The 27,376-nt window shown below is 44.9% G+C and overlaps 1 protein-coding gene across 7 annotated transcripts in view; it reads right to left on the bottom strand.

Annotated features, from left to right (window-relative positions):
- camsap3 (calmodulin regulated spectrin-associated protein family, member 3) overlaps positions 1–19,275 on the bottom strand; it is a 208,053-nt gene extending 188,778 nt beyond the window's left edge. For 5 of the 7 annotated variants that reach the window (XM_072564202.1, XM_072564203.1, XM_072564204.1 and 2 more), the window contains exon 1: positions 18,842–19,275. In XM_072564202.1, the coding sequence (XP_072420303.1) occupies positions 18,842–18,971 (130 nt within the window). In that variant the 5' untranslated portion in view covers positions 18,972–19,275. The remainder of the gene's footprint in view (positions 1–18,841) is intronic. The other 2 variants (XM_072564208.1, XM_072564206.1) reach the window with 1 other exon arrangement.
- Between the last annotated feature and the right edge of the window lie 8,101 nt (positions 19,276–27,376).

Below are 27,376 nucleotides of genomic sequence, written 5' to 3'. Positions count from 1 at the left end.
AGGATTCCCAGCAACTGATAGCATGACTAAGTGTCACCAAAAAGAAATGGATTTACATAATACCTCTGACAGAGGAGATTTACTTCAGGCATTTCACAGTGTCATCTGACAAAAAAAAAAGTCACTAATTGAACTCAAAGAGGGAGAGAGAGATTACTCAAAGCTTGGTCAGAGACATAAATGTCAGGAGGTGGAAGAATTCCCTGAGCTTAGGGCCTCAATTAACGACCCGGAACGTTTCTTAAAAAAAGTTTCAGCCGAAACAAAACTTGAGGATTGCAAGATGAAAAGTCAACACTGCTGAATCGAGTACCGAGCAATTTCCAACTGTCTCTGGTTGAATACAATTTTTCTTTGGTGCTCATGTGTGGGATATGGGTGTCTCTGACTGGGCCAGTGTACATTGCCCCTTGAGCTGCCTTCTTGAACTGCTGCAGCCCACCTGTTTGTAAATATAATTGATCATGTGCATATTGATCTTAGGTATCCTAAGTTAAATAGAGTTCAGTCAATTAGTCAGTTGTTACTTTATGATTTTCAGTTATCTCTGGAATAAAGATGATTTGGGGGCTTAAAATAATTCTATTAATGATTGTAGACCGTTTCTTACAGCACATCCCACATCTATGTGAAACAATAGCGAGGGTGGCCTTTGGTGTGCTTTCCATTATTGGTCAGAGCATTGAATAAAGGAATCGGGGGCTGTCGTACAGGACATTGGTTAGGCCACTTCTAGAATATTGCATGCAGTTCAATTGGAAGGATGTTGTGAAACTCTAAAGGGTTCAGAAAACATTTACAAGGACGTTTTACATTAGATTCCCTATTGTGGAAACAGGCCATTCGGCCCAACAAGTCCACATCGACCCTCCGAAGAGTAATCCACTCCCCTCTGACTAATGCACCTATCACGATGGGCAATTTAGCATGGCCAATTCACCTAACCTGCACATCTTTGGACTGTGGGAGGAAACTGGAGCACCTGGAGGAAACCCACGTAAAAACGATGCAAACTCCGCACAGACAGTTGCCCGAGATGGGAGTCGAACCTGGGACCCGAGTGCTGTGAGGCAGCTGTGCTAACCACTGAGCCACCATGCCGCCAGGGTTGGAGGGTCTGAGACATAGGGAGAGGCTGAATAGGCTGTGGCTGTTTTCCCTGGAGCGTTAGAGGCTGAGGGGGTGACATTTCAGAGGTTTGTAATATCATGAGGGGCATGGATAGGGTAAATAGACAAGGTCTTCCCCCTGGGGTGGGTGAATAGAGGCCATAGGTTTAGGGTGAGAGGGGAAAGATATACAAGGGAACGAAGGGGCAGCTTTTTCCACATAGAGGGTGGTACATGTATGGAATGAGGAAGTGGTGGAAGCTGGTACAAGTGCAACATTTAAAAGGCACCTGGATGGGTATATGAATGGGCAGGGTTTGGAGGGACATGGGCCAAGTGCTGGTAAATGGGACTAGATTAGGTTAGGTTAGGATATCTGGTCATCATAGACGGGTTGGACCAAAGGGTCTGTTTCCTTGCTGTACAATCTATGACTCTAATAGTTATTGATATAAGATATTACCTAGCACTACAACCAGTGTGGTTATACGACCCCAAACAGATTTACTTAGAGCATAATAACAACTTTTGTTACAATAAAACTATCTTGTAGAACGCAGCTCATTTGGAGTTTTATCCACAGACATGGGTCTTACTTTTCAGGCTCTCTCGTAACCTTTTGAACCACCTGGAAAACACCGGGAGCCACGCATTAAGCGGCCACCTCCGTCTTGGTGGCCTCAGGCTGCAGACTGGGGTTGGTGAAGGTATATCCAAGGTTGCGGGAACAGCCAACAGGCCGGATTCGGAGGAACGTGGAGCTCTCATAGGGCGGCAGGGCCCAAGGAACATGGGTGGAAGAACACAGTACTGAGGTCTCCAGACTCAATGTTTTGAAAAACACAGCCCTTCATTCAAAACGCTGGATACAGGCCCAACGAAATGCGTCAACTAAACAGACACATGTCAGACGATGGACTAACTGTTCTAGACACCGAAGGATGGCCCATAGAAGGAGTCTGACAGTAGAGCCAGGAATTTGCAGAAAAGGTATATCATGTACCATACAGTTTAAAAGGTGCAAGGCCACATTGTTCTGTGGTCTGCATTGTTCAGCTGAAGAACTGACACCAAACATGGACACTCCACACTGAGGGGAGTGGGGTGGGGGGGGGGGGGTAATAAAAATCATACTGTCCAACCAATGCCAACCACCCCCAACTTCCATCCCCTATCAAGACCTTTAAAATATTGACAGTGAAGAAACGTGCATGTGTGTTGGGCCTTTCAAAAGCCTCAGGACATCCTGAAGTGTTTTTCAGCATAATCAAGCAAATCAGGGACTTTTTGTTTTGAAGAGCATGGCCTAACGAAATGTGGGGAAAACATGCTGTGGAGATGATTTTGTGACAGTAATCCAATAATTCTTTTACGTTGAGCTGTGGGAAATGAGAGCAGGGCAGGTTCGGCTGACATCCTTCTTCCAAAAAGAGGGTCATGGCATCCTTTGACCTTGTAGCACGCTCGTTCACCTGAGTGAGTGAGGCAATAAAGGGTTCACACACCATATCAGAGATTCGAATCCTAACAGCTCAGCTGAAGTTCTAGCAGTGCCACAGTGGCAGAGGTGATAAAACACAAAACTAAGATTCCACCTGCAATCTCAGCCGGCTGGATGCACCACTTAAAGATTAGACTAGATTCCCTACAGTGTGGAAATAGGCCCTTCAGCCCAACCAGTCCACACCGACCCTCCGAAGAGCAACCCATCCAGACTCACTTCCCTCTGACTAATGCACCTCTCACTACGGCAATTTAGCATGGCCAATTCACCTGACCTGCACATCTTTGGACTGTGGGAGGAAAACGGAGCACCCAGAGGAAACCCACACAGACATAGGGAGAATGTGCAAACTCCACACAGACAGTCGCCAGAGGCTGGAATCGAACCTAGGACCCTGATGTTGTGAGGCAGCAATGCGAACCACTGAGCCACCCGTGCTGCCCTTCACAGGGTCCCCCACACCCTCCACTCAGTGACACTGACTGTCACAGGGTCCCCAAAAATTAAAATTCCTACAAAATTTAGATTGGAAGTGGGGAACCTCTTTCCAGTGTGTCTGATGAAAACAGATTTACTGACTCAATATCAGAGTCGGTGGGTGTATACAAATTGCGTTTTTACTACATTACAACAGTGACGACACTTTTTCCCCTTAAGGAATGTGCTGGGGACGTGAAAGTTGAGACTATGAAAGGCGCTAACTAAATTCAAGTCCTTCCTATTCCAAATCTGTGCACATTTGAGTATTTGCAAACTTGGTTGCAGTTCAGTGGCTGTTACAATCGGGCGTGGGAGTTGGGAAGCTTCCCAGGCAGCTCCACTGTTCGGATTTTAAAATCATTCTCTCCCTGTACTGAAGGGCAGTCCAGTAAAACCATCCAGCAATGGCTTGCAACAGAGAGACATAACATGTCTGATAGCAGCATCACCCAGTTCCTTGCAAAAATAATGTTACATTTGCCGAATCAGATTATGTTGTTGAGAGATAATGCAGGGTCTTGAGTTTTTCCCTCGAAACGCTGAAGGTCTTTAAACATTTCATACCCTTACAGCGAGGGACACTTGCACTTTGTGAAGTAACCTGTAATCAATTTGGACTGGCGGGCTTGAGGTCATTATTGAGTGCACGCTTTAAGTGAGTAAGACATCGGTATTATGCAGATGAATGTGATCCATGACTACTGTAGCTTGTTATACATTGCTCACTAATGGCATTTGGTCAGAACACATTACTGTTATGACAGGGGTCGCTCACATTGTAATAAAACTGAAGTCACCCCTCAGCCAACACCACCAAAACAGGTGGGCAGACTATCCCTGCAATTGTGACTGTGCCTCAGAGATTAGAACTTCCTACAGGTCCTGGGAATGTGGTTCAGCGGGGCCGGGATGTGCGCACAATCTTGGGAGGAGCATATCGCCAAGGTGAGGCAGAAACTGGCCTTTTGGAAGCACCACTCCCTCTCCATTGCGGGCAAAACCCTGGTCATCAGGTGTGAGGCACTGTCTCCACATGGCACAGATCTGGCCCATTGCCCAAAACTGCGCTGTTTCAGTCACCTCACCACTCGCGTTATCTTCCACTTCATTTGGAGATCTAAGATAGACCAGGTCTGCTGGGACTCCATGTACAAAACTCTGCACGGGGTGAGGATTCATACCCAGTGCCACCCCCCCTCCCAATGGCCACCTTTGTGTGCAGCTGCATCAAGCTGTGTGTAGACCCTCAGTACGCAAACGCTGAGTGTCACTACGTATGGAGGTTCTTCCCGTCCCCCGTGTTGGGAAGGATGGGACTGACCATATTGCTGTGGAACACCCGAGTGGTTGGACCGTTCCATATCACACGTCCCTTCCTGAAGACATGCATAACAAGAAGCACCTTTGTCCATCAGTCTATCAGGAAGTGGTCAGCACATGGCATCCTCAAGACCCCGCAGGAAAAGGAGAGAGAGGGTCCTGTCACATGGTTCCCTAAGCCAACTGTCAAAGTCACTGGCAGAAAGCACTATCACCAGAACTTTCCGATGAGCACCAAGATATCACTTGGCTGGTGGTGAGAAGGGCACTACCTGTGAGATCCTTCATGTACATCTGGACTCTCTCTCGACAGCATACTGCCCCCAAAGCAGCTGGAGGGGCGAGAGACCGTCACACGTCTCCATCAGGAATGTGCCTCGGCAAAGAAAGACTAGAGAGAGATGCAGTGGTTTGTGTCGAGGTTCGTCCCGAGCAGCTCTGTGAGGCTGGACTCTGTGCTCTATGGGCTGTTCCCTAGGTCACACATCAAAACAAACATTGATGGTCCTCCAGGCACAGTCAACACTGAAAGGTGCTCTTGGTCTGCCCGAAACTTGTTGGTCTTCCAGAGCAGGGAGTTGACCTTGACCGAGTGTTGCAGACTGGCACATTCCAAGTTCCAGGACTACGTACCGAGGGATAAACTAAAGCTTGGGGCAGCTGCCACCAAGGCACAGCAGGGAAAGACCACCTTCTGAGGTCCATTCAGTTATTGGACCCTCCCAATATCTCAAATATATGAAAATAGTCTAGTTCAAGTAAGGGATACTTTTGGTTCATTTGGATAGAGTCAAACTCCAATGCTGGTTTCCTTGATATGTTACCGTACAGAACTGAATTGTATTTGTGACTATGTATATTCATAAAAATATTTATTGTATGTAAAGTATAGTTTTGAAAAAAAAAGGTGTTGATTGATTGCCCAGCATTAATTGCCCATAGGGCTGTTCGATGGGTCTTGAGTCACACAGGAGGCCTGACCAAATAAGGATGGGAAATTCGCAACAAAAACCCAAAATTGTTACAGGAACTCAGCAGATCTGGCAACATTTGTAGAGAAAGAAACAGAGTGAACATGGGGAGTCATGTCACCATTCTGAAAGATGGGGGATTTCGTTCCCTAAATGGAATTCATGAGCAGATAGGTTTTTATGCCAATTGATATTGGTTATAGGGACACCAACAGACAAACTTTTTATTGAATTCAAATTGGTGAGTTGCTGGCAAGGTCGAAATAGGCTAGTAATCCTGACTCTCAAGGCCATGGTGAAATCAGAATTTAATTTAAAAAAATCAAATTTAACAGCTCACTGAGTGGGTACCAGGTAATGTAAAATCCATTTGGTGTCCTTTTGCCAAAAGAGACCCACGATCCCGACATAACCTTTTCACCTTTAAGCAACTTGAAAATCTGACTAGATTTCTCATTCATACATCCTAACAGATCTTCATGACAAATTGAATGGTGCCTCTCCCTACAACGACACAGAGTCACTCTGGGTAAAAATCAAGGCCATTTCGCAAGATTGCAGTCTGCAGTCAGGTCGAAGATGCACATTTTTTTTAAAAAGAGAGGTCTGTTTTGGAACAAATAACCTCACTACTTGAAGGGGCATCTAGGAGTGAGTTTTGTTGACAAGAGTCTCTTTAGTTTTTTTTAAAACAAACACTGCCCTTCTCAAAGGGCAAAAAGAGTCTCTGTTTAGTTCAATTGCCATTCAAATCAAGGTTACTGGCTTAATTTGAAACTAAAATCACCAATGACCTTCTGTTCTGGTTTAATCCCTTCTCAGGATGCATCTGCTCCTTTATCCACAAGCAGCAATTACACACGAGTCCAAGACGTATGTAACTCAGGCTGAAGAGTACCTTGTGGAAAGCCAAACGGAGTGAGAAAATGAGAGCAGTTGTGGAGGGGTGAGGAAGTCAACCACAGAGCAGCAGCTTCAGAGTAGAAGAATTTGTTTTTCTCCCCAGTGTTACAATTGCATTTCAAATGGCCATGCCTACCAGTCACACAATGTTCTGATAAGGGATTGAATGCATTCAAGTGTTTCCCTTGAATCTGGGCTCTTTTCACCAGAATACAGACATAGATATGGTGAAGGGATTTGACAAGGCCAAACAATTTCCACCGGTCATCGGCTAGAAGGCGTAAATTTAAAAGCATTAACTGAAAAGGGGGTTTAGAAGCAATCTATTTTTATACATAAACACTGCCTAACACAGAATAATGATATACAAGTCTTTCTTGAGCCTATGGCAGGAGCACAGCTCATAATTGCTTTTGCAAAGGGAGGCGTAAAGTTATTGGAAAAATAAAGAATTTACCCAGAAAGCAAAATTAGCCCATCGGAGAACTACATAGCAGAATTCTACAGCTTAATTAAAACAAATCAAAGCCCAACTGTAAAGTCTAATTCTCATTCAGCAGGTCAAAGTAGGCTAAACATGACTGATTAATCAGGATAACGGGGAGACCTGTCGAAGGCAGATGATCTAGGTTGAGACAACTCTGACAACTCGCAAACTGCCGGAAATATTCCAAAAGCACAGACTATTCCTGGAACGGACGCAGCGCACACACATTTTACAGACCTCAATATATTAAGGAACGATATTAAAATCAGATCTAGGGAAACAGAGTGAAGTTGTAATCAAATTTTGTTCTGATAATGAGTCAGGGACCTCCTTGGGTTTTTTTTGCCACATTGAAGTTCTTTTAAAAATACAACTTCTTATTGAAGGTATTTTCTAAATCAGCCCATATAGAGATGTTATTACACACCACTGGAGCAGATGGGACTGGAACCTGGGGCTCCTGGTCTAAAGGTGGCAGCAGTACCAGAATTTCTTGTTGTAGTTGCCAGTGAGGGGAAAGATCGGACTACAGGCAACACAGCCACTGGTCACAGTAGCGATCAGATAGAGTCATCGAGATGTACAACACAGAAACAGACCCTTCAGTCCAACCCGTCCATTTTGACCAGATATACCAACCCACTCTAGTCCCACCTGCCAGCACCTGACCCTATCCCTCCAAACCCTTCCTATTCATGTACCCATCCAGATGCCTTTTAAAATGTTGTAATTGTACCAGCTTCCACCACTTCCTCTGACAGCTCATTCCATACACGTACCACTCTCTGCGTGAAAAGTTACCTCTTAGGTCTCTTTTATATCTTTCCCCTCTCACCCTAAACCTATGCCCTCTAGTTCTGAGCTCCCCCACCCCAGGGAAAAAACTTTGCCTTTTAGCCTATCCATGCCCCTCAATTTTGTAAACCTCTATAAAGGTCACCCCTCAGCCTCCGACACTCCAGGGAAAACAGCCCCAGCCTGTTCAGCCTCTCCCTGTAGCTCAAACCCTCCAACCCTGGCAACATCCTTGTAAATTTTTTCTGAACCCTTTCAAGTTTCACAACATCTTAAGGGAATGATCATTACTGGAGCCTGACTACTTTCTGAAGTACTGACACTAAATGGACGATCAGTTAATATCCTTCAAATTGAAATGCATGGTGATGAAAACATATTACATCCAGATCAATTCCCAAAATCCACTTTGGAGCAATTAAACCCTTCCTGGTCGATTTTCTTTATTAACCCTTCAAATTTCCCAGCGTATTGGAATTCTTGGATCTCCTCCACTCAAGGAACTACCTTTGTCCTTGACAAACCTGCAATGAAATCACCAGATGATTTCACCCCCCCCCCCCAAAACAAATCAATCATTTTGAGGTGCAGAGGCAAGAAGGAAGATAGTTTAAGTCATCTCAATAGGATCACTGCCCCAACTCATTACAAACCCAAACTCAGCCTTGTGCAGGGCTTTTCCGGCATAATGGTCTTGAAGTCAATCATGGTCAAGGACAGCACAAGTTCTTGGTTCCACTCACTCTCTGCCCCAGCTCTCTCAGAATGCATCGCAATACTGATCCCACATGCCAAACACTCAAAACCAAATCAGGTTACAGGAAAATGGTGGGCAAAATCCAGCGACGACAAACACATCCATGTGGTTGACATTCCTTTTGCCCAAGATCGTGCTGTTTCTCTCAATGGAATGACTGGCACAAGTGAGGCAACGATTCCACTGAAGCAGACCAATTGCTACTCACCTATCCTGTGTGCCGAAGGGGCATCACGGTGGCTCAGTGGCTAGCACTGCTGCCTCACAGCGCCAGGGACCCAGGTTCAATTCCCACCTTGGGTTACTGTCTGTGTGGAGTTTGCACGTTCTCCCCGTGTCTGTGTGGGTTTCCTCTGGGTGCTCCAGTTTCCTCCCACAGTCAAAGATGTGCAGGTTAGGATGGATTGGCCAGGCTAAGTTGCCCATAGTGTTAGGTCCATTTGTCAGGAGTATGTATACGGTAGGGGAATGGGTCTGGATGGGTTGCTGTTCAGAGGGTCGGTATGGACTTGTTGGGCCAAAGGACCTGTTCCCGCACTGTCGGGAATCTAATCTATTCACTCAATCAGAAAAAGCATCTGCCAGTCATGAATTAAAGGCACAAACAATAATGGATTACAGAAGACAGGGATTAACAGTAACACCTTGTGCCTGCATGAACCAGAGGTCATCATTAGACTCATTTCTTGTTTTACTCAATTCAAATTCCTCCATTTGCCGTGGCAGCATTCGAACCCAGGTCCGCAGAACGTGATCTGGGTCTCTGGATTTTCAGCCCAGTGATAATACCACTCAGCCATTGTCTTCTGTGGAACAGCCAATATATCTGTGCCAGCTGTGTCCCCACCTCTGGGCCAGAAGGTCCAGGTTCATGTCTGAACCATGATTTTAAATAAATAAATAAATAAAATAAATATCGACCCACGTCTCTCTGAGCTCCACTCTGTGTCTACAGAAGCTTCCCTTTCCAGGTGTATATCCAATTTTCTTAGAGAATTACTGCTCAATCTGCTTCCACCTCCCTTGGTGCATTCCAGATCATAATTTCTTATGTAAAGCAAATCCTCATCTCCTCACCTATTACGTTGCTAATTATCTCAAAATTTATTACAGCTAGTTACTGACCCTCCTAGACCAGAAAACATTTCTCCTAATTTCCACACTCAAACCTCTGATTTGGAGCATCGTTATTCACTCTCTCTTTTATCGTTACTACACAAAGGACAAGAATCTTTACAAAAAAAAAGTGCATTCGGGCAAAGCAAATTTTTAGATTAGTTTAGATTCCCAACAGTGTGGAAACAGGCCCTTCGGCCCAACAAGTCCACACTAACCCTCCAAACAGTATCCCACCCAGACCCATTACCCTACCGTATATTCATCTTAGATCACTGGATTCTAGAGTCAGAGAGTCTAGAAACAGACTCTTCCGTCCAACCAGTCCATGTTGATCATAATCCCAAACTAAACTTGTCCCACCTGCCTGCGCTTGGCCCATGTCCCTCCAAACATTTCTTATGTACTTATCCAAATTTCTTAAATGTTGTAACTGTACACACACCCACCATTTTCTCTAAGTTCAATCCATATACATGGTGTAAAAAAAATTGCCCCTCGTTTTTTAATCTTTCTCCCTTCACCTCAAAAATATGCCCTCCCGTCTTGAAATCCCCTACCCGAGGGGTAAAAAACATGCGCCATTCACCTTATCTGTGCCCCTCATGATTTTATAAACCTCAAGAAAAAGGTCACCCCTCAGCTTTCAAAGCTCCAGTGAGAAAAGTCCCGGTCTATCCAGCTTCTCCTTATATCTCAAACCCTCCCTTCCTGGCTAAAAATCACACATCACCAGGTTATAGTCCAAAAGGTTTAATTGGAAGCACACTAGCTTTCGGAGTGTCGCTCCTTTAGTGGAGGGCTCGATTGTAACACAGAATTCTGAACCCACTCCAGCTTAATTATGTCCTTCTTATACCATGATGTGGAGGAGGTGGTGTACAAAGTTAAAAATCACAAAACATCAGATTATTTGGAAGTTTATTTGGAAGTATGAGTCATCCTCCTTCATGCTGTCAGATGAAGGAACGGCGCTCCAAAAGCTAGTGCTTCCAAATAAACCTGTTGTTGCAATTTTTAACTTCTTATAACAGTGAGAGCAGAACAGTACCTGCAGAAGAGGCCTCACCAACATCCTGTACATCCATTGTTCTTACATTCTTATCCTCAACATCGTCACTACAACAAACAACTTACCAGGATCACTGAGTTCATTAGCAACACAATGTACTAAAAATGAGGAAAAACAACAAAAAGGCCACTATTTCCAAAGGGTACAATGGCATGTCTGTTATGGTAATGAATGACCACAGAGGTTGACACACTCAAGTCAGTGAGTTCACTAATTGCAGTGAGACATCGAACAGAAAAGCTACTGAAGTTCCGCAAAAATCACCAAGTTCATTCCCACTGGGGAATTAATGCAGGAAAGTAGACACAAGATGTGTCAGGATCAGCCACGATCCTATCGAATGGCAGAGCAGACTCAAGGGGCCGAAAGGCCTCTGCCTGTCCCATTTCTTATGGTTATCTCCCATACACAGAACAGGCCCTTTGACCCCTGATGTTGCACCGACCTGTGAACTATTCTCAGCTCATCCCCCTACACTATCCCATCACCATCCATGTGCTTACCCAAGGATTGTTTAAATCTCCCTAATGTGGCTGAGTTGACTACATTAGCAGGTAGGGCCTTCTATGCCCTTACCACTCTCTGCATAAAGCACCTGCCTCTGACATCAGTCTTAAATCTATGACCCCTCAATTTGTAGTTATGCCCCCTTGTACATGCTGATGTCATTATCCTAGGAAAAAGACTTTCACTATCTACCCTAACTAATCCTCTGACAATCTTGTATGTCTCTATCATATCCCCTCTTTGGCGCCTGCTTTCCAATGAGAACAGACCCAAGTCCCTCAGCCGTTCCTCATAACACCTTCCCTCCAAACCAGGCAACATCCTGGTAAATCTCCTCTGCACTTTTTCCAATGCTGCCACACCCTTTCTGAAATATGGGGACCAACACTGCACACAATATTCCAAGTATGGCTGCACAAGTGTACAGTTGCGGCATGAATTTGCAGCTCCAGAACTCAACCCCTCTACGAATGAAACCTAACACACAATAAGCCTTCTAAACAGCACTATTCACCTGGGTGGCAACTCAATAGGCTGGTAGCTCTTGCTTCATAAGTGTTATTTGAAAGCAAAGTACTCTGCTACACAACAACAACAACAACTTTATTAGGCACCCCACAGATTTCACAGGAGCTCTAGAGAACAAAGGATGAGACTCAGCCACAGCAGGAGATGTAAGCTCAAATGGTCAATACTTCGGTAGAGGTAGTTCTTAAATGGGTGACTTAAAAGAGGAGAGTGAGGTTGAGGGGCAGTAAAGGTACAGGGACAGAATAACAATATTTCTTAAGGCCCCTAACTTTACTTTAAACTAAGGTGCTGCACATAAGTTTAGTCAGCAAACTAACAGCCCAGGGTATTGGGGGGTAATGTACTGGCACAAAAAGAGAGCTGGCTTAATAATAGGAGGCACAGTTGTGCTTTCTTAAAAAAAAAAAGTGTTCATTTTTGTGGGATTTGAGCTTTGCTGGCTGGGCCCAGCATTTATTACCCGTCCCTAGTTGCCCCTTGAGAAGTTGGGGGTGAGCTGCCTTCTTGAACTGCTGCAGTCCATGTGCTGTGGGTTGACCTTAGGGAGGGAATTCCTGGATTTTGACCCAATGACACTGAAGGCACAGTGATGCATTTCTTGGTCGGGATGGAGAGTGGAGGGGAACTCGAAGGGGGTGATGCTCTCATTTCAGGACTTTTGAGAGTGAAGAGGTGAGTAACTCGCCGCAGTATTCCTTGCCTCTGACTGGCTCTCGTAGCCACTGTGTTTGTGTGGTGAGTCCAGTTGAAGGCAGTGTCAATTTACTAACATATAACCAAAAATATTGAGAATTTGGATGACAGCAACGGATGTACCACTGCTAAGTTTACAAAAATAGATGGGAAGGCAGTGGTGGGGATGACGCAGAGGGATAGACAGGTTAAGTGAATGGGCAAAAACTTGGCAGATAGAATAGAATGTAAGAAAGTAAGAGGTTATGCATTTTGGCAGGGAGAATAGAAGGGCTGAATATTATTTCAATGGGGGAAAGACTGTAGGAAGCCGCAGCACAGAGGGATTTGGAGGTCCATGTTCATCAGGTAATATGAAAGGCAAATGGATCCACTGTCTTTTATTTCCAATCGAATCAAGTATAAAAGTAAGGAAGTCTTATTATAAACTATATATTGCACTAGTAAGACCACAACTGGATTGTGGGACCCTTATTGTAGAATCCCTACTGTGTGGAAGCAGGCTATTCAGCCCAACGGGTCGATGCCAACCCTCTGAAGAGGGTCTTATCGAGCTATCCTCTCCCTGTAACCCAGCATTTCCCAGGACTAGCCCGCCTAACCTGCCCATCTTTCAACTGTGGGAGGAAACCCACGCAGACACAGGGAGAACATGAACACTACACGTAGACGTTCGCCCGAGGCTGGAATCGAACCCGGGTTGCTGGAGCTGTGAGGCATCAGTGCTAACCACTGAGCCACTGTGCATTCTTAAAGGAATGCTGGTATTGGAGAGAGAGTGCAGCGATTACTAGGTTGATTGCAGGCAGAGGAAAGGCTGAAGTAGGCTGAGCTAGTACTTATTGGAGTTTAGAAGAACAAGAGATCTTGGTGATTCTAAGGGGCTCAACTGGCTCGATGTCTTCTCCTGGGACCACAGGATATTATCGCAGTGTGAGGGATCACTCGTTTAAGAAAGAGTTGACTTATTAGGGAGAAGCAGCATTGCCTTGTGCAGAGTGGGTCTTGCCTCACAAATGTAATGGAGTTGAGGAGGAAGGGATAAAGATGATTAGCGAGGGTCGGGGATTGGAACGTCATCTATACAGCCTGTTCCTGTGCTGTATTGTTCTGCACTTTATGAGGAGGATTACTTTTCTCTCAAGAGGGTAGTGAATCTGTTGACTTCTTTACAGCTGTCAGGGCTGGGTCCGAGGCTGACACAGACAGATTTTCAAATCAGGAAGGGAATTGAGGGTCACAGGGGAAGTGGAGTTGACGATCATCAGTTTGGCCATGATCTCATTGAAAGGCACTACAGGCTTGATGGTCCTACTCATCCTCTGACCTCTTACAGTCTTAAGGCCCAGACAGCTGATGTCATGTCCATTAAACGGTGCTGTAATTAGCATTGGGATTACACAATAGGCCAGAATTAGAAAAGGGCTGATGACACAGGATTATGGAGATGGAGTATACGACAGAGACAGGGGCAGGCTGGGCCATGGAGGGATTTGAAAAACAGAGTGAGAATTTTCAGTAACATGTCCTTGTCAGCATCATCTAAACGAAAACTGCTTTTCTTCCACGACCCATTACCCCTTTCACCATAATGTTCCTCTTCAGCTGGTTCTCTCATACCTATCACCTACAGAGCCAATGGAGACCAACACTGACAGTGTCTCCATGTTCCAGAAAACTCTAATCATTTAGGGAAGGCTGATCTCACTGACCCGGGCGATTATATTTTAAAATTAAAAACAAGTTTTACTAGCATCTGTGTTTAGACCTCAACACTAAATCCCACCACAGCCCCTACCCAAAGGCTAGTCAAACGTACTCAGGCTTCTTTCTTTAACATTAAAACAGCTTGCAATAGACACAAACAAAACATTTTGTCCCAATGGTCAAATGGCCTTCCCATTTGCTCTCTGGAGACTTGTATGGGAACAGGATTGACTGCGCTTCTCTCATATAATCCTGCTTTGTTTTTGCCTGCATCTGTTTATTCAGATGAGAGAGACTCAAAGACACTGTAACCTGGTGCTGGTCAAACCTCGCTGTCATCTCAAAAAAAAGGCTTTGGATTTATTTCTGGGATGTGGATGTCATAGGGCTGGGCCAACCTTTGTTGCCCATCCCTAATTGCCCCTGGAGAAGGTAGTGACAAGCTGTCTTCTTGAACCACTGCAGTCCTTGGTGTATAGGGCCATCCACGGAGCTATTAGGAAGGACATTCCAGGCTTTGACCAAGTGACAGTGAAGAACTGGGTGATATAATAGGGGAGGCAGTGGCATAGGGGGTTAAGTCACTCAATTAGTAACTCAGAAAACCAGGCTAATGCATAGAGGATGCAAAATGACTCCCACCCTGGACAATGGTGACATTTTACTTCAATAAAACTCTGGAATAAATAGCTGGTCTAACGGTAACTGTGTAATTGCTATTGCTTGTCATAAAGAAAACCCATGCTTTAGGGAAGGAAATCAGGCCTATGTGCGACTCCACAAGTTTGATTCTTAACGGGTAATACGGATACTCCGTGAACAAACTAACAAACAAAAACACGATCGTGCGTGCGAATTGGGAAACTTGTAGATAGTTCTTTTCCTACACATTTGCTGCCCTTGCCCTTCCATTAGAGGTTACAGTTTTGGAGGAACCTTGGTACTGCAGTGCATCTATTACAAGGTACACAATGTTGCTTCTCTGTGCTCATGGTCAAGGAGGTAAATGTTGAAGTAGTGTTACCAATCAATGGAAGCTAGCCCAGGCCAAAGCAACCCAACGTTGTTTGGTGTCATAGTCATCCAGGCAAGTGGGGAATACTCCAACATACCATGACTTGTGCCTTATAGACAGTGAACAGGCTTGGCAGAGTCAGGAGGGGAGTCACCTTAGAATTCCTAGTTTCAACTTGCAGCTGCTTTATTTGTGGGGCTGGTCCAGTTCACGTCCTGGTTAATGGTCATCCCCAGGACATTGATCGCGGGGGATTCGGTGACTGTACTGCCAGCGAATGTCAGGCAAGTTCACTACTACTGAAGTGTGACCTGACCCAGCTCTTACCACGAAAGGTGAATGCCCAGACCAGACTAATATGGAAATGAGGTAGGACTGAAGGATAACGTGGTGAGAAAGGGCTCAGTGAAGCAGGACAAAGCATTATTTTATCAAACAGCACATAAACCCCCTTTTCTCCCCTCCCATTTCAAGGAGAGGTGGGGTAGATGCATCTCAGACAAAAAGCTGGGGTCATCTCAGGTCAGATCCTGAACTTTGAGACTGAACCAATTAAGTCTCTGATGATTCTTTGTGGGAGGAGACTTCACTGAATTCACTGCACTTACTTGCTGTATTCAAACCCAACCACTATGTCAATGGAGACAGTGAGAAATGGGACAGAAGTTATACGGTCAACCATGTTGTAAAGTTTCAAATGTTTGCATTTGCTCTGCTCATAAAACAAAGCTTCTCCCTGTGCTTAGGTACATGTGACTACAATAAAGCAAATCAAAAAATAATCACATTTGAGACCTGAAAAATAATTTAACATAGATATCTTTTTAAAAAACTAAATTCAAAACAGTGATGAAGTTAAAGAACCAGGCTATAATCCTTAAATCAAACCACAACGTAAAAAGTCTTTTCTGTCCCTTAAACATTCATTGCATTTAACCACATCCTTCCTAAACATCAAGCTTGAAAAATGTGTTGCTGGAAAAGCGCAGCAGGTCAGGCAGCATCCAAGGAACAGGAGAATCGACGTTTCGGGCATAAGCCCTTCTTCAGGAATGAGGGGAATGTCCGAAACGTTGATTCTCCTGCTCCTTGGATGCTGCCTGACCTGCTGCGCTTTTCCAGCAACACAGTTTTTCAGCTCTGATCTCCAGTCCGCACTTTCTCCTAAATATCAAGCCCACCCAGTTACACAATGAAGTGTGTTCTGACATTGGAAGAGTCTCCCATCCTCACTTCATACTTCCTGGTAACCAGTTACTGCTGTTCAAGCTCAACACCAATCAGCTGGGAGGTTCCACAGGCTGCTGAAACTTTCAAGCACAGATGCTCCAGGGACACACTGATCACATGCTACAGACTGCAAACTAAACCCTGGCTCAGTCAAGACTGGTTAAAAATCAAATACAAACACACAGGCTTGGTTAAAGCTAAGCTTGAACACATGGGCAGCAGCCTCTATCATTGTGGCTTGGACACAGTTAAAAAGGAAAGGTTTGAGGGGCCAGGGCTGGTCGCCCTCTCCTCGTCAATGCAAATCTGTATTCCTAAGCTTGAAAACAAAAGACTGCAATGGAGTAACAGCTTTGACTGCATTATTCAGAGGTGCCATCTCTCAGATAGAAACATTAAGCTGGTAAACATTTTAAGATTGGGGATCGATTTTTCTGAAGCCCAATAATCTTAGCCAAAGCTTCTTAAAAGTTACATTGTCACTGAAAAAAAATAACAGTTGAGGATCATGACATTTAATAAGATACACCATTTTTCAATATTAGCTCTCTTATAACATGTAAAAGCTGAAAACGAATACACTGGATCAGAATGCAAACCAGCCTTTGTTTGGCGCTAGATATGTAGGACACACAACCTGTGTGGGGTCACTCAGTAACAGGAGGAGCCACTTAGAGTTTATTTGCAGTGTGGCCAATTGATTTGTTGTACCAACAAACGCAAATCATCCGTTGCTTCAAGCATTGCCCCCGCCCCCTTCCTTTTTCAAATAAAGGCAAAATATTGATGGAATCTGAAACAAACAGAAAATGCTGGAGAAACTCAGCAGGTCCAGGCAGCATCTGTAGAGAGAGAAATCGCGAGCAACTCTTGCTCAGAACTGGTGGTAGCTAGGAAGATGTCAGTTTATATGTACAGATGCTACCAGACCTACTGAGTTTCTCCAGCTTTATTTTGGTTTTATAATCAACTCAAGGTTGGATGTCAGCTGAAGACTGACCATCTCCTTCCTTGGTTCATCTTGAACGTGGGTTTATTATCAGAACCAACAGGCAATTAACCCCAGGTGTACACTATGGAAACAGATCCTTCGGCCCAGCTTGTCCATGCTGACCAGATATCCTAAACTAATCTAGTCCCATTTGCCAGCACTTGGCCCATACCCCTCTAAACCCTTCCTATTCATGTCCCCATTCAGATGCCTTTTAAACACTAATTGTACCAGCCTCCACCACTTCCTCTGGCAGCTCATTCCATACACGTACCACCCTCTGCATTAAAAAGTTGTCCCTTAGGTCCCTTTTAAATCTTTCCCCTCTCACCCTAAACCTGTATGACTATGACTGACTGATTTAATCTGGCGCCCACCTCCCCCAAACCAGGTCAATTATAAATTTCACACAATCTCTCTGTACAGATCCTCCCAAGAGATTCAACTCATCTGAATAGTCCCAGCCACCATTGATGCTATGGATTTAATTTTTTTTATAAACAAAAATCGTGATAGTTTATATGTACGAATGAAAATACACATGGTTGCAGATGTCCAGGCCTCAAAAATAAACAAGCAGCTCTCGGAGAAAGGGTTAAGGCACGGTGACCTCGCCTCTCTGGTTACACAATTGGCTCGAGTCACGATCAAAGTGCAGTCACACAATATCAGGCGCGGTCAAAACTAGCCCAGGGTTGGACCCGGAACCGTCAAACGGGAGAGGTGAGGATGAATGTCCATTGAGAATCACACACCTCAGCGTCAGTGGGCTGTGAGGAAACCATTGCACGATGCCGCTCGCCCGTGACTGGAGAGCTGTCAATTACAGCGGTGAAACTGACCTGGTTTCTTCCCCCCCTCCCTCCAACAACACACACACACACACACGCCCCTCTGCAATTTCACCCAGCTTTTAAGGGGAAAAAAAAATCAGTGGAAGACCTTAATGGCGTCATTACATTTAATTCCCTGTCAAAGTATTTTCTTCGAGGAGGGGGGGAAACGGCCATTTCATTCGGCAACACCTCGGCTGCCGAGAGAGAGAGAGAGAGAGAAACCACACACACACACACACACACAATTGAAGCCCAGTTAAGAATTGTTTCCTAATCCCCATAACCAGTTTAATTAATGGGCCGTGCATTAGATCAATAAAGAATCGCGAAATGGCACGGCTTCAGGCCCGTTTTATATTTACAACCAGTGTTTTTTTTCTCTCTGCTTTGAAGCCTTGGTCTGGTTTGATTCAAAAACCCTCGTTAACAATGGCTCATAAATCAAGGGAGGGGGAGATAAAAAGGGTTCTAACGTATTGACTTAGGGGAAAGAGGGAGAGAGAGAGAAAATCGCAGACCACAAACAAACTAATGACTTTTTTCCTTTTTGTAAAAAAAAGGTGAAGGAAAATCAGAGAAAGAAAGAAATTGGGATTTCCCCCCCTCCCCGACTGTGGGATACATTGTATTTTGGAGCTGAAGATTGCAGGACAAGTTCCAAAGACTAGGGCATTTTTTGGGGGGGTTTATTAAATGAGAACATCTTCCGGTTGCGCATTGCCACAACAACAGATGAAAAGGAATTTTTTTCCCTTAAGAAAAATCTTGCCCCCCTCCACCTCCCCAACACCTTGGGTTTTGTCAAAACCGTGTCTACCTGATCCGTAGGATTTGACCAGGAGCCAGGATAGACTTCCCGCAATCTTCGCTCTGAAGAAATCGTACTGGTCCAGGGGTTTGATCTCCGGGACGAGGAAAGTCTTCCTCATTTCACCTACATCTACCATGGCAGGAATCAACGGCGGCCATCCACAGAGCTGGGTCGGTCAGGATAATCCGAGCGAGTCCAATTCAGAATCTGCGCTTAGCTCTGCTCTCGGTTGCGCCAGCCCTTGGTGGACTTGCAGTTGTTGCTGCTGCTGCTGCTGCTGGTGGTGGTGGTGGGATCAGAAGCTCCCATTTCATTCCATTCCGGCGCTGCTGTTGTTCTCCCGCTGCCTGCCCTCAGATCCAGGTACCGCGCTGACTCACACTGGGAAGCTGGAGGCTGGGCTGTGCTCAACTCGTCATTTTTCAGCTGGCTCAGGTATCCCTACAGCCTTCACACACACACACACACACAGCTCCATCTAGAGGGGACCTCTCCACCACCATCCCCCCTCCCCCCCCCCAACCGTGTGATTCACACTCAGCACTGTGGCATTATGGTCTTCGGCTCTCTTCTAGAAATGATAGTCAGAGACAATGTACCTGCCTGGTCACATTTTGTGTAGGCACGAGTTGAACCCACTGACGTGGAATCTCCAATGTCCAGTTTTCACTCGATTCCTTTGTCGGTTGAATCTTAACAGCACAGAGTCGAGCAGAGTGTCAGGGGTACTGTGTGCAGTTTTGGTCTCCTGACTTGAGGGAGGATGTACTGGCACTGGACGGGGTGCAGAGGAGATTCACTTGGTTTAGAACATTGAACTGTCCAGCACAGGAACAGGCTCACAGTGCTGTGCTGAACATGACTCCAAAGTAAACTAATCCCTTCCATCTGCCCTTGGTCCATAACCCTCCATTTTCTTGCATATTCATGTTCAAGCCCCTGAAATGCCCCTATTGTACCTGCATTCCCCACCTCCCCAGCAGAGTATTCCACACTCCTACCACTCTTAGTGTAAGAAACTTACCCCTCACATCTCCTTTGAACTTACCCTGATGTTAAATGCATGCCCCCTAGTTTTAGACATTTCAACTTTGGGCAAAAGATGCTGACCATCTACCATATCTATGCATCTCATCATTTGATGAACTCCGATCAAGTCTCCCCTCAACCGCTCTAGGGAACACAACCTGAGTTTTTCCAGCCTCTCCTTATAGCTCGTACCCTCTCATCCAGGCAGCATCCTGATTAACCTCTTCTGCCCCCACTCCCAAGTCTCCACATCCTTCCTATAATGTGGTGACCAGAACTGAACACAAAAGTTCAAGTGTGGCCTATACAAAGTCTTAGAAAGCTGCGACGTAGTTGATTCTGGACAGGGTTGGCTTATGAGGAGAGATTGAGCAGGCTGGGACTGTACTCATTGGAATTTAGAAGAATGAGGGGGGACCTTATAGAAGATTCTGAAGGGAGTAGATTAGCTAGAAGCAGGGAGGTTGTCTCCTCCATTGGGGGGGTGGGGGTGAAACTAGGACTAAGGGCATAACCTCGAAATAAGGGGGAGCAGATTTAGGACTGAGTTGAGGAGGAACTTCTTCACCCAAAGGGTTGTGGATCTGTGGAATTCCCTGCCAAGTGAAGCAGCTGAGGCTGCCTTATTGAATTATTTTAAGGCAAAGACAGACAGACTTTTGAATAGTGAAGGAATTAAGGGTACGGGTGAGAGGGTGGGTAAGTGGAGCTGAGTCCATGAAAAGACCAGCCATGATCTTATTGAGTGGCAGAGCAGGCTGGAGGGGCCAGACGGCCTCCCCCTGCTCCTAGTTCCTTATGTTCTTACGTCTTTTCTCATAGTGTCTCTTTTGAGAGAGCATGCTGTGCGTGAATGGGTTGTCCTGTTGCCTGCAACACAACAATAATTGCTCTTTAAAAGCATTTAATTCCCTGTAAAGTGCTTTGAGATATCCTGGCATGGGGAAAGGCATTATTAAGGATAGAAGGAGGCTGTTGGGAATGTCTCTTGTCAGTGCCAGCGCTTTGAAAGCGATGTCCAGTATAATCTCACACCTACATTTTTCCCGTTATAACCCCCTGCAAAAAAGTCCAATCAGCTTTTACAGTGACTATGGAATCTGATTGCTGCAGCTTTTAGGTATTGTTAGTGTATTTCAGACCGTGACAATTTTCTGAGTGAAGAAATCTCTTGTCTCAGAATCTCCAGGCACGAGAGAATGTATTCAGCCTATATCCTGCACATGACAAAGTTAGAAACTGACCTGATATAAAGCCAAGCCCAATGTTGTACACAGCTGTGAGATGATCCTTGCTCCTTTTAATTCATACAAAAGTAATCAAGTCCTTCATGTAATCCAGTCTCCCATCCATTGACACCATCTATACTTCCTGTTGCTTCAAAGACCCTCTCACCCTGGTTATTCTCTCTCAAATTGGACAGATGATACAACACATACCAACAGATTCAAGAATGGCTTCATCCCCTCTATTATCAGACTTATGACCAAACCGCTCATATATTAGAGTTCATCTTTCTATGCACCTTCTCTGTAGCTGTAGCACTATATTCTGCACTCTGTTCTATTACCCTGATGTACTTATGTAAGGTATGATTTGTCTGGATAGCATGCAAAACAATACTTTTCATTGTATCTTAGATGTGACACTGATAAATCAAATCAAAGCTTTGGTTATAAATATGTCATCAGTGAGAATAGTTAGACTTTGCAGCATCCAATTTGTTCTTTCATTATTCTTGCCAATATCTGGGAATTTATTTCACATCTTGACAGGCCTTGTTTGAAGAATGTATGATATTTGGCTTCAGTTTGCCCTTTACTCATTTTAGCCTGTCTTATCCTTTTAATCAAGGACTTGCCTGAGTATCTCAAAATGTATAGTAATTTAAAGTAAAATTCTGGCCAGTTTGGGGAGGGATGAACAATCATTATTCCTTGTTGTTTCCTAACTATCCCTAGAAATTACTGAACCTGTATTCAATCTGTATGTGGAAGTCCCGTGGAGTGAGAAACTTGCAGTTGGAGACTTATACACTTAATAGTAAGGTCCTAGGGAGTGTTGCTGAACAAAGACCTTGGAGTGCATGTTCATAGCTCCATGAAAGTAGAGTTACAGGTAGATAGGATAGTGAAGAAGGCATTTGGTATGCTTTCTTTATTGGTCAGAGTATTAAGTGTAGGAGTTTGGAGGTCATGTTGTGGCTAGGACATTGGTTCGGCCACTGTTGGAATATTGTGTGCAATTCTGGTCTCCTCCCTATCGGAAGGATGTTGTGAAACTTGAAAGGATTCAGAAAAGATTTACAAGATGTTGTCAGGGTTGGAGGGTTTGAGCTATAGGGAGAGGCTGAACAGGTTGGGGCTGTTTTCCCTGGAGCATCGGAGGCTGAGGGGTGACCTTATAGAGGTTTATAAAATCATGAGGGGCATGGATAGGATAAGTAGATAAAGTCTTTTCCCTGGGGTGGGGGAGTCCAGAACTAGAGGGCATAGGTTTAGGGTGAGAGGGGAAAGATATAAAAGAGACCTATGTGACAACTTTTTCACACAGAGGGTGGTGCGTGTATGGAATGAGCTGCCAGAGGAAGTGGTGGAGGCTGGTACAATTGCAACATTTAAAAGGTATCTGGATGGGTATATGAATAGGAAGGGTTTGGAGGGATATGGGCCAGGTGCTGGCAAGTTAGGATATCTGGTTGGCATGGACGAGTTGGACCGAAGGGTCTGTTTCCGTGCTGTACAGCTCTCTGACTCTATGACTTTCAACATGGAGAGACTGTTTTGCTGCAGCTACTATGTCAGAGAATGCAGGGAAGTAAGATATGCACTCTTTGCATGTCTTTTATGATTTTAGGTGATTCAAACTAACAAAGTACCTTTGAAGGGGTGCTGCTGTTGTAATGACGGACACGTGGCAGCTAATTTGCATACAGCATGCTCACACAAACAACATGATAATGAACAGATGATCTGTTTTGTTAGTGATATTGATTGAAAGATAGACATTGGCTCTTCTTTGAAATGTGGTGATGTGGAGGTGCCAATGTTTGACTGGGACAGATAAAGTCAGAAGTCACATGGCACCAGTTTAGAGTTGAACAGGTTTATTTGAAATCACCAGCTTTCGGAGCAGTGCCCCTTTTGTCAGGTGAAGTGTGCTGTCTAAGTGTTTCTCAAACTGTCTTGACAGGTCCGATCAGATCTTGGTTTAATGGTTCACCTACAAGGCAACACCCTCAACTAAACGGTGCTCCCACAATGCTGCACGACAGCTTAGAGCTATTTTCCTGATCAATCTATTCAGAGATATTATGGCTCTCTGGGTCACGTAAGAGATCCACCTAACCAGCACATCTTTGGACTGTGGGAGGAAACCCACATAGACACAGGAATAACATGCAAACTCCACACAGTCACCTGAGGCTGGAATTGAACCTGAGACCCTCGCACTGCGAGGCAGCAGTGCTAACCACTGAGCCACCATGCTGCCCCATGGCCCACGGAAGAAGCAGGCTGTGAACTTATCGCTCAGTGTTGACCCTACCTGGGCTCAATTTGGCAATCACCTGAGCTGCAATAGAGTCATAGAGATGTACAGCATGGAAACAGACCCTTGGGTCCAACCCGTCCATGCTGACCAGGTATCCTAACCCGATCTCGTCCAATTTGCCAGTATTTGGCTCATATCCCTCCAAACCCTTCCTATTCATATACCCATCCAGATGCCTTTTAAATGTTATATAATTGTACCAGCCTCACCACTCTCTCTGGCAGTTCATTCCATTTATGCACCACTCTGCATGAAAAAGCTGCCCCTTAGGTCCCTTTTAAAATTTTCCCCTCTTACCCCAAACCTATGCCCTCTAGCTTTGGACTCCTCCCCCCCAGAGAAATGACATTGCCTATTTACCCTATCCATGTCCCTCATGATTTTATAAGCCTCTATGAGGCTCAGCCTCCGACGCTCCAGGGAATACAGCACCAGCCTATTCAGCCTCTTCCTACAGCTCAAACCCTTCAATCCTGGCGACATCCTTGTAAATCTTTTGTGAACCCTTTCAAGTTTCACAACATCCTTCCGATAGGAGGGAGAACAGAACTGCACACAATATTCCAAAAGTGACCTAACCAATGTCCTGTACAGCCGCAACATGATCTCCCCAACTCCTGTACTTGATGCACCGATCAATAAAGGAAAGCATACCAAATGCCGCCTTCACTATCTTGTTTACTTGTGACTCCACTTTCAAGGAACTATGAATTTGCGTCCTAAGGTCCGTTTGTTCAGTGGCAATTCCAAATTCAATGTATTCTTTTAGCCAGTACAGCAACACATTTCACGATTGGCTTCTGTTCATTTAGTTTTCTTTTACTGTTTCCTTGTACCTGGTCATCACTTCCCTGTAATATAAGCTGTGGGAGAAATGGAAACATTACTGCAAGACTGTTGCTGTCATTAAACTACAGTGTATTCTGTTCATGGGTGTGTCCTGTGGCTGGCCTAGTTTATAATCCTCTTGATTACAGTTAGAAATACCACTCTCGTGGTTTGACTCACGTGTATGTTATTCACTTTCAGAGATCCTGTTTCACTCTCTCTATGACTTCATGGGTTCACACCAGCAGATTCTGATTTACTCATTTGCAATTGGATTTGATGGCCAGAGACTGTGAGAGTGCCCTCTTCAGGGCAGCAATATAAAAACAATAATGTCACCTCTTTGCAATTTGAAGCTTATGTATGAATAAATAATCACTTAATTTCTCTAAGGGGCTTTCAATAAGTTAGCTTTAACCTTGTAAAGAAACAATATCTTCAGGATTGAGGAGAGTGGAGATAAAATGTAATTCCGTTTTCATTTTTCTGTTCTCGACTTTGACCCCATTCTATTCCTTTTGTCAGCCTGTTCATTTCTGCAGAATAATTGTGAGGTAGTTGATGTTGTGTAAGGAATGGTTCTGAAGGGATTAATGTTCACCTTACACTGGTTTCACCCATTCTGCTGAGGTTATGCACCGTCTATAGGAGATGGCACCTGGGCTCTCATCAACTCAGTGAACGATGTTCTTTGATCTGCCCGAAACCTGTGGGTCTTCCAGGCTGTTCCCCAAGATTCTTTCCTGTTCGTTAAATACTCTGCCTCATTATCCAAGATGCAAGGCTTTGGTTTCCCTGCCCTCCACTTTTGTTGGAATGTACCAAGCCTGTACCTGAAGCATCTCCTCATTAACGATCACACATTACATGTATGGAGTCAGCTATTACGAGGGGGCATAGCTTTAAATTAAGGGGTGGTAGGTATAGGACAGATGTTAGGGGTAGATTCTTTACTCAGCGAGTCGTGAGTTCGTGGAATGCCCTGCCAGTAGCAGTGGTGGACTCTCCCTCTTTATGGGCATTTAAACGGGCATTGGATAGACATATGGAGGATAGTGGGCTAGTGTAGGTTAGGTGGGCTTGGATCGGCGCAACATCGAGGGCCAAAGGGCCTGTACTGCGCTGTATTTTTCTATGTTCTATGTTCTATGCACACCAAGACAAACATCAACTGCGCCTGGAGGACCATCAACACAGTGAAAGACACGCTTTGGTCTGCCCAAAACCTGTTGGCCTTCCAGAGCAAGGAGTTGACCCTGACCGAGTGTTGCAGACTGGCACATTCCATGGTCCAGAACTACCTGCTGAAGGACACACTAAAGCTTGGAGCAGCTGCTGCTAAGGCACAGTGGGGTAAGACCACCGTCTGAGGTCATCCTGCTGAAGGTAAATGGGGGTCTGTCAAGTTACTGGACACTCCCAGTGTGATATAGTCTGGTTCAAGTAAGAGATGCCAGTGATTTGTTTGGATAGAGTCAAACTCCAATGTTTATTTGTTCCCTTGATGAGCTACCGTACAGAACCAAATCATGTTTGTGATTATATATAGATAATTCTTTTATGAATAAGATATATTTTTGAAATAAAAAGAATCTGTGGGAGACGGTGAGTTCTGCTGTAGTTGTACTAACTCCCTTAGTACTAGAATCCCTACATTACAAAAAAAAGGTAATTCAGCCCATCAAGGACCTTCTGAAGAGCATCCCACCCAAACATCTTTGGATTGTGGGAGTAAACCCACACAGACAGAACTTTCAAATTCTACACAGCATGAAAGGCTGGAATTGAATCCAGGTCTTGAGTGCTGTGAGGCAAGAGTGCTAGCCACTCTGACACCCAATATGTTTAACCACATGTGGTTGTAATTATTGCCACCATGCGATCACTGATCATTTAAGATCAGTGTCTCCTCTTTGATACTTCATGGTGCTATATCCTCGACCACTAATCAGCCGATTGACCCAAGACAAAGGAAAGACAAAAGAGGATTGGTGACAGTGAGCCACCTCAAACAGTGCTTACCCAGTACAAATACGGGTAGAGGTGGAAAATACCACAAGGAGTCGTCAATCTACAACAACAACAGGGTGCCAGCCTAACAGCACGCACCTGAAAGAAGGTGCATACATGTGAATTACCTTGAATTAATAATCATCACAACCGCAGTGGTGAGAATGTAATTCTGTCACAAAATGGCAGGTTCACAGAAGACCAACAACTTGTATTTATACAACACCTTGAACATAACAAAAGGTCCCAAGGACTTCTCAGGAGAGTAACCGTTGGAGTATTTGTCCAAAATCTTGGTCAAAGGGGATTTTAAGGAGCATCCCTAACTGAGGAGGGAGGTTCTGAAGCCTGTCGCTAAGGCAGCTGAAGGTGTGAGTGTCGGTTGTGGAGTGATTATAATCAGAGATACACAAGGACTTCACGGGCGGCATGGTGGCCCAGTGGTTAGCACTGCTGCCTCACAGCACCAGAGACCTGGGTTCAATTCCTGCCTCAGGTGACTCTCTGTGTGGAGTTTGCACATTCTCCCCGTGTCTGCGTGGGTTTCCTCTGGGTGCTCCGGTTTCCTCCTACAATCCAAAAATGTACAGGTGAGGTGAATTAGCCATGCTAAATTGCCCGTAGTGTTAGATGAAGGGGTAAATGTAGGGGAATAGGTCTGGGTGGGTTTCGCGTCGGTGTGGACTTGTTGGGCCAAAGTGCCGGTTTCCACACTGTAAGTAATCTAAATGGAAGCACTGAAGAGATCTTGTGGGGTGGAGGAGTTTACAGAGAGTTGAGGCCATGGATGAATTTGAAAATGAGGACAGTAATTTTAAATCAAGGTTGAGCCTAACCAACATTAGTCAGGGACCAGAGGAGTTTATGGTAAAACCGGCCTTTGTACAAGATTTGGCAGAGGCAGCAGCACAAGAGATCAGCTTCGGAAGGTAGAATAGGGAGGCCAGGAGTGTGCTGGAACAGTCAAGTCTCGAGGTAACAAAGGTATGAGTGAGGATTTCAGCAACAGACGAGCAGAGACAGAGTTGGGTGATGACACAGAGATTAAAATAGGTGGTCTTAGATGACATCATGAAATGTGACCTTCTCGTGACCATCTTACTTGCAAGAGTCTGCGAGTTG

The sequence above is a fragment of the Chiloscyllium punctatum genome, chromosome 46, assembly GCF_047496795.1.
Source record: "Chiloscyllium punctatum isolate Juve2018m chromosome 46, sChiPun1.3, whole genome shotgun sequence".
In the NCBI taxonomy this organism is placed as follows: Eukaryota; Metazoa; Chordata; class Chondrichthyes; order Orectolobiformes; family Hemiscylliidae; genus Chiloscyllium; species Chiloscyllium punctatum.
Note: the sequence above shows the minus strand (reverse complement) of the source record. Positions and strands in the feature narration are given on the sequence as shown.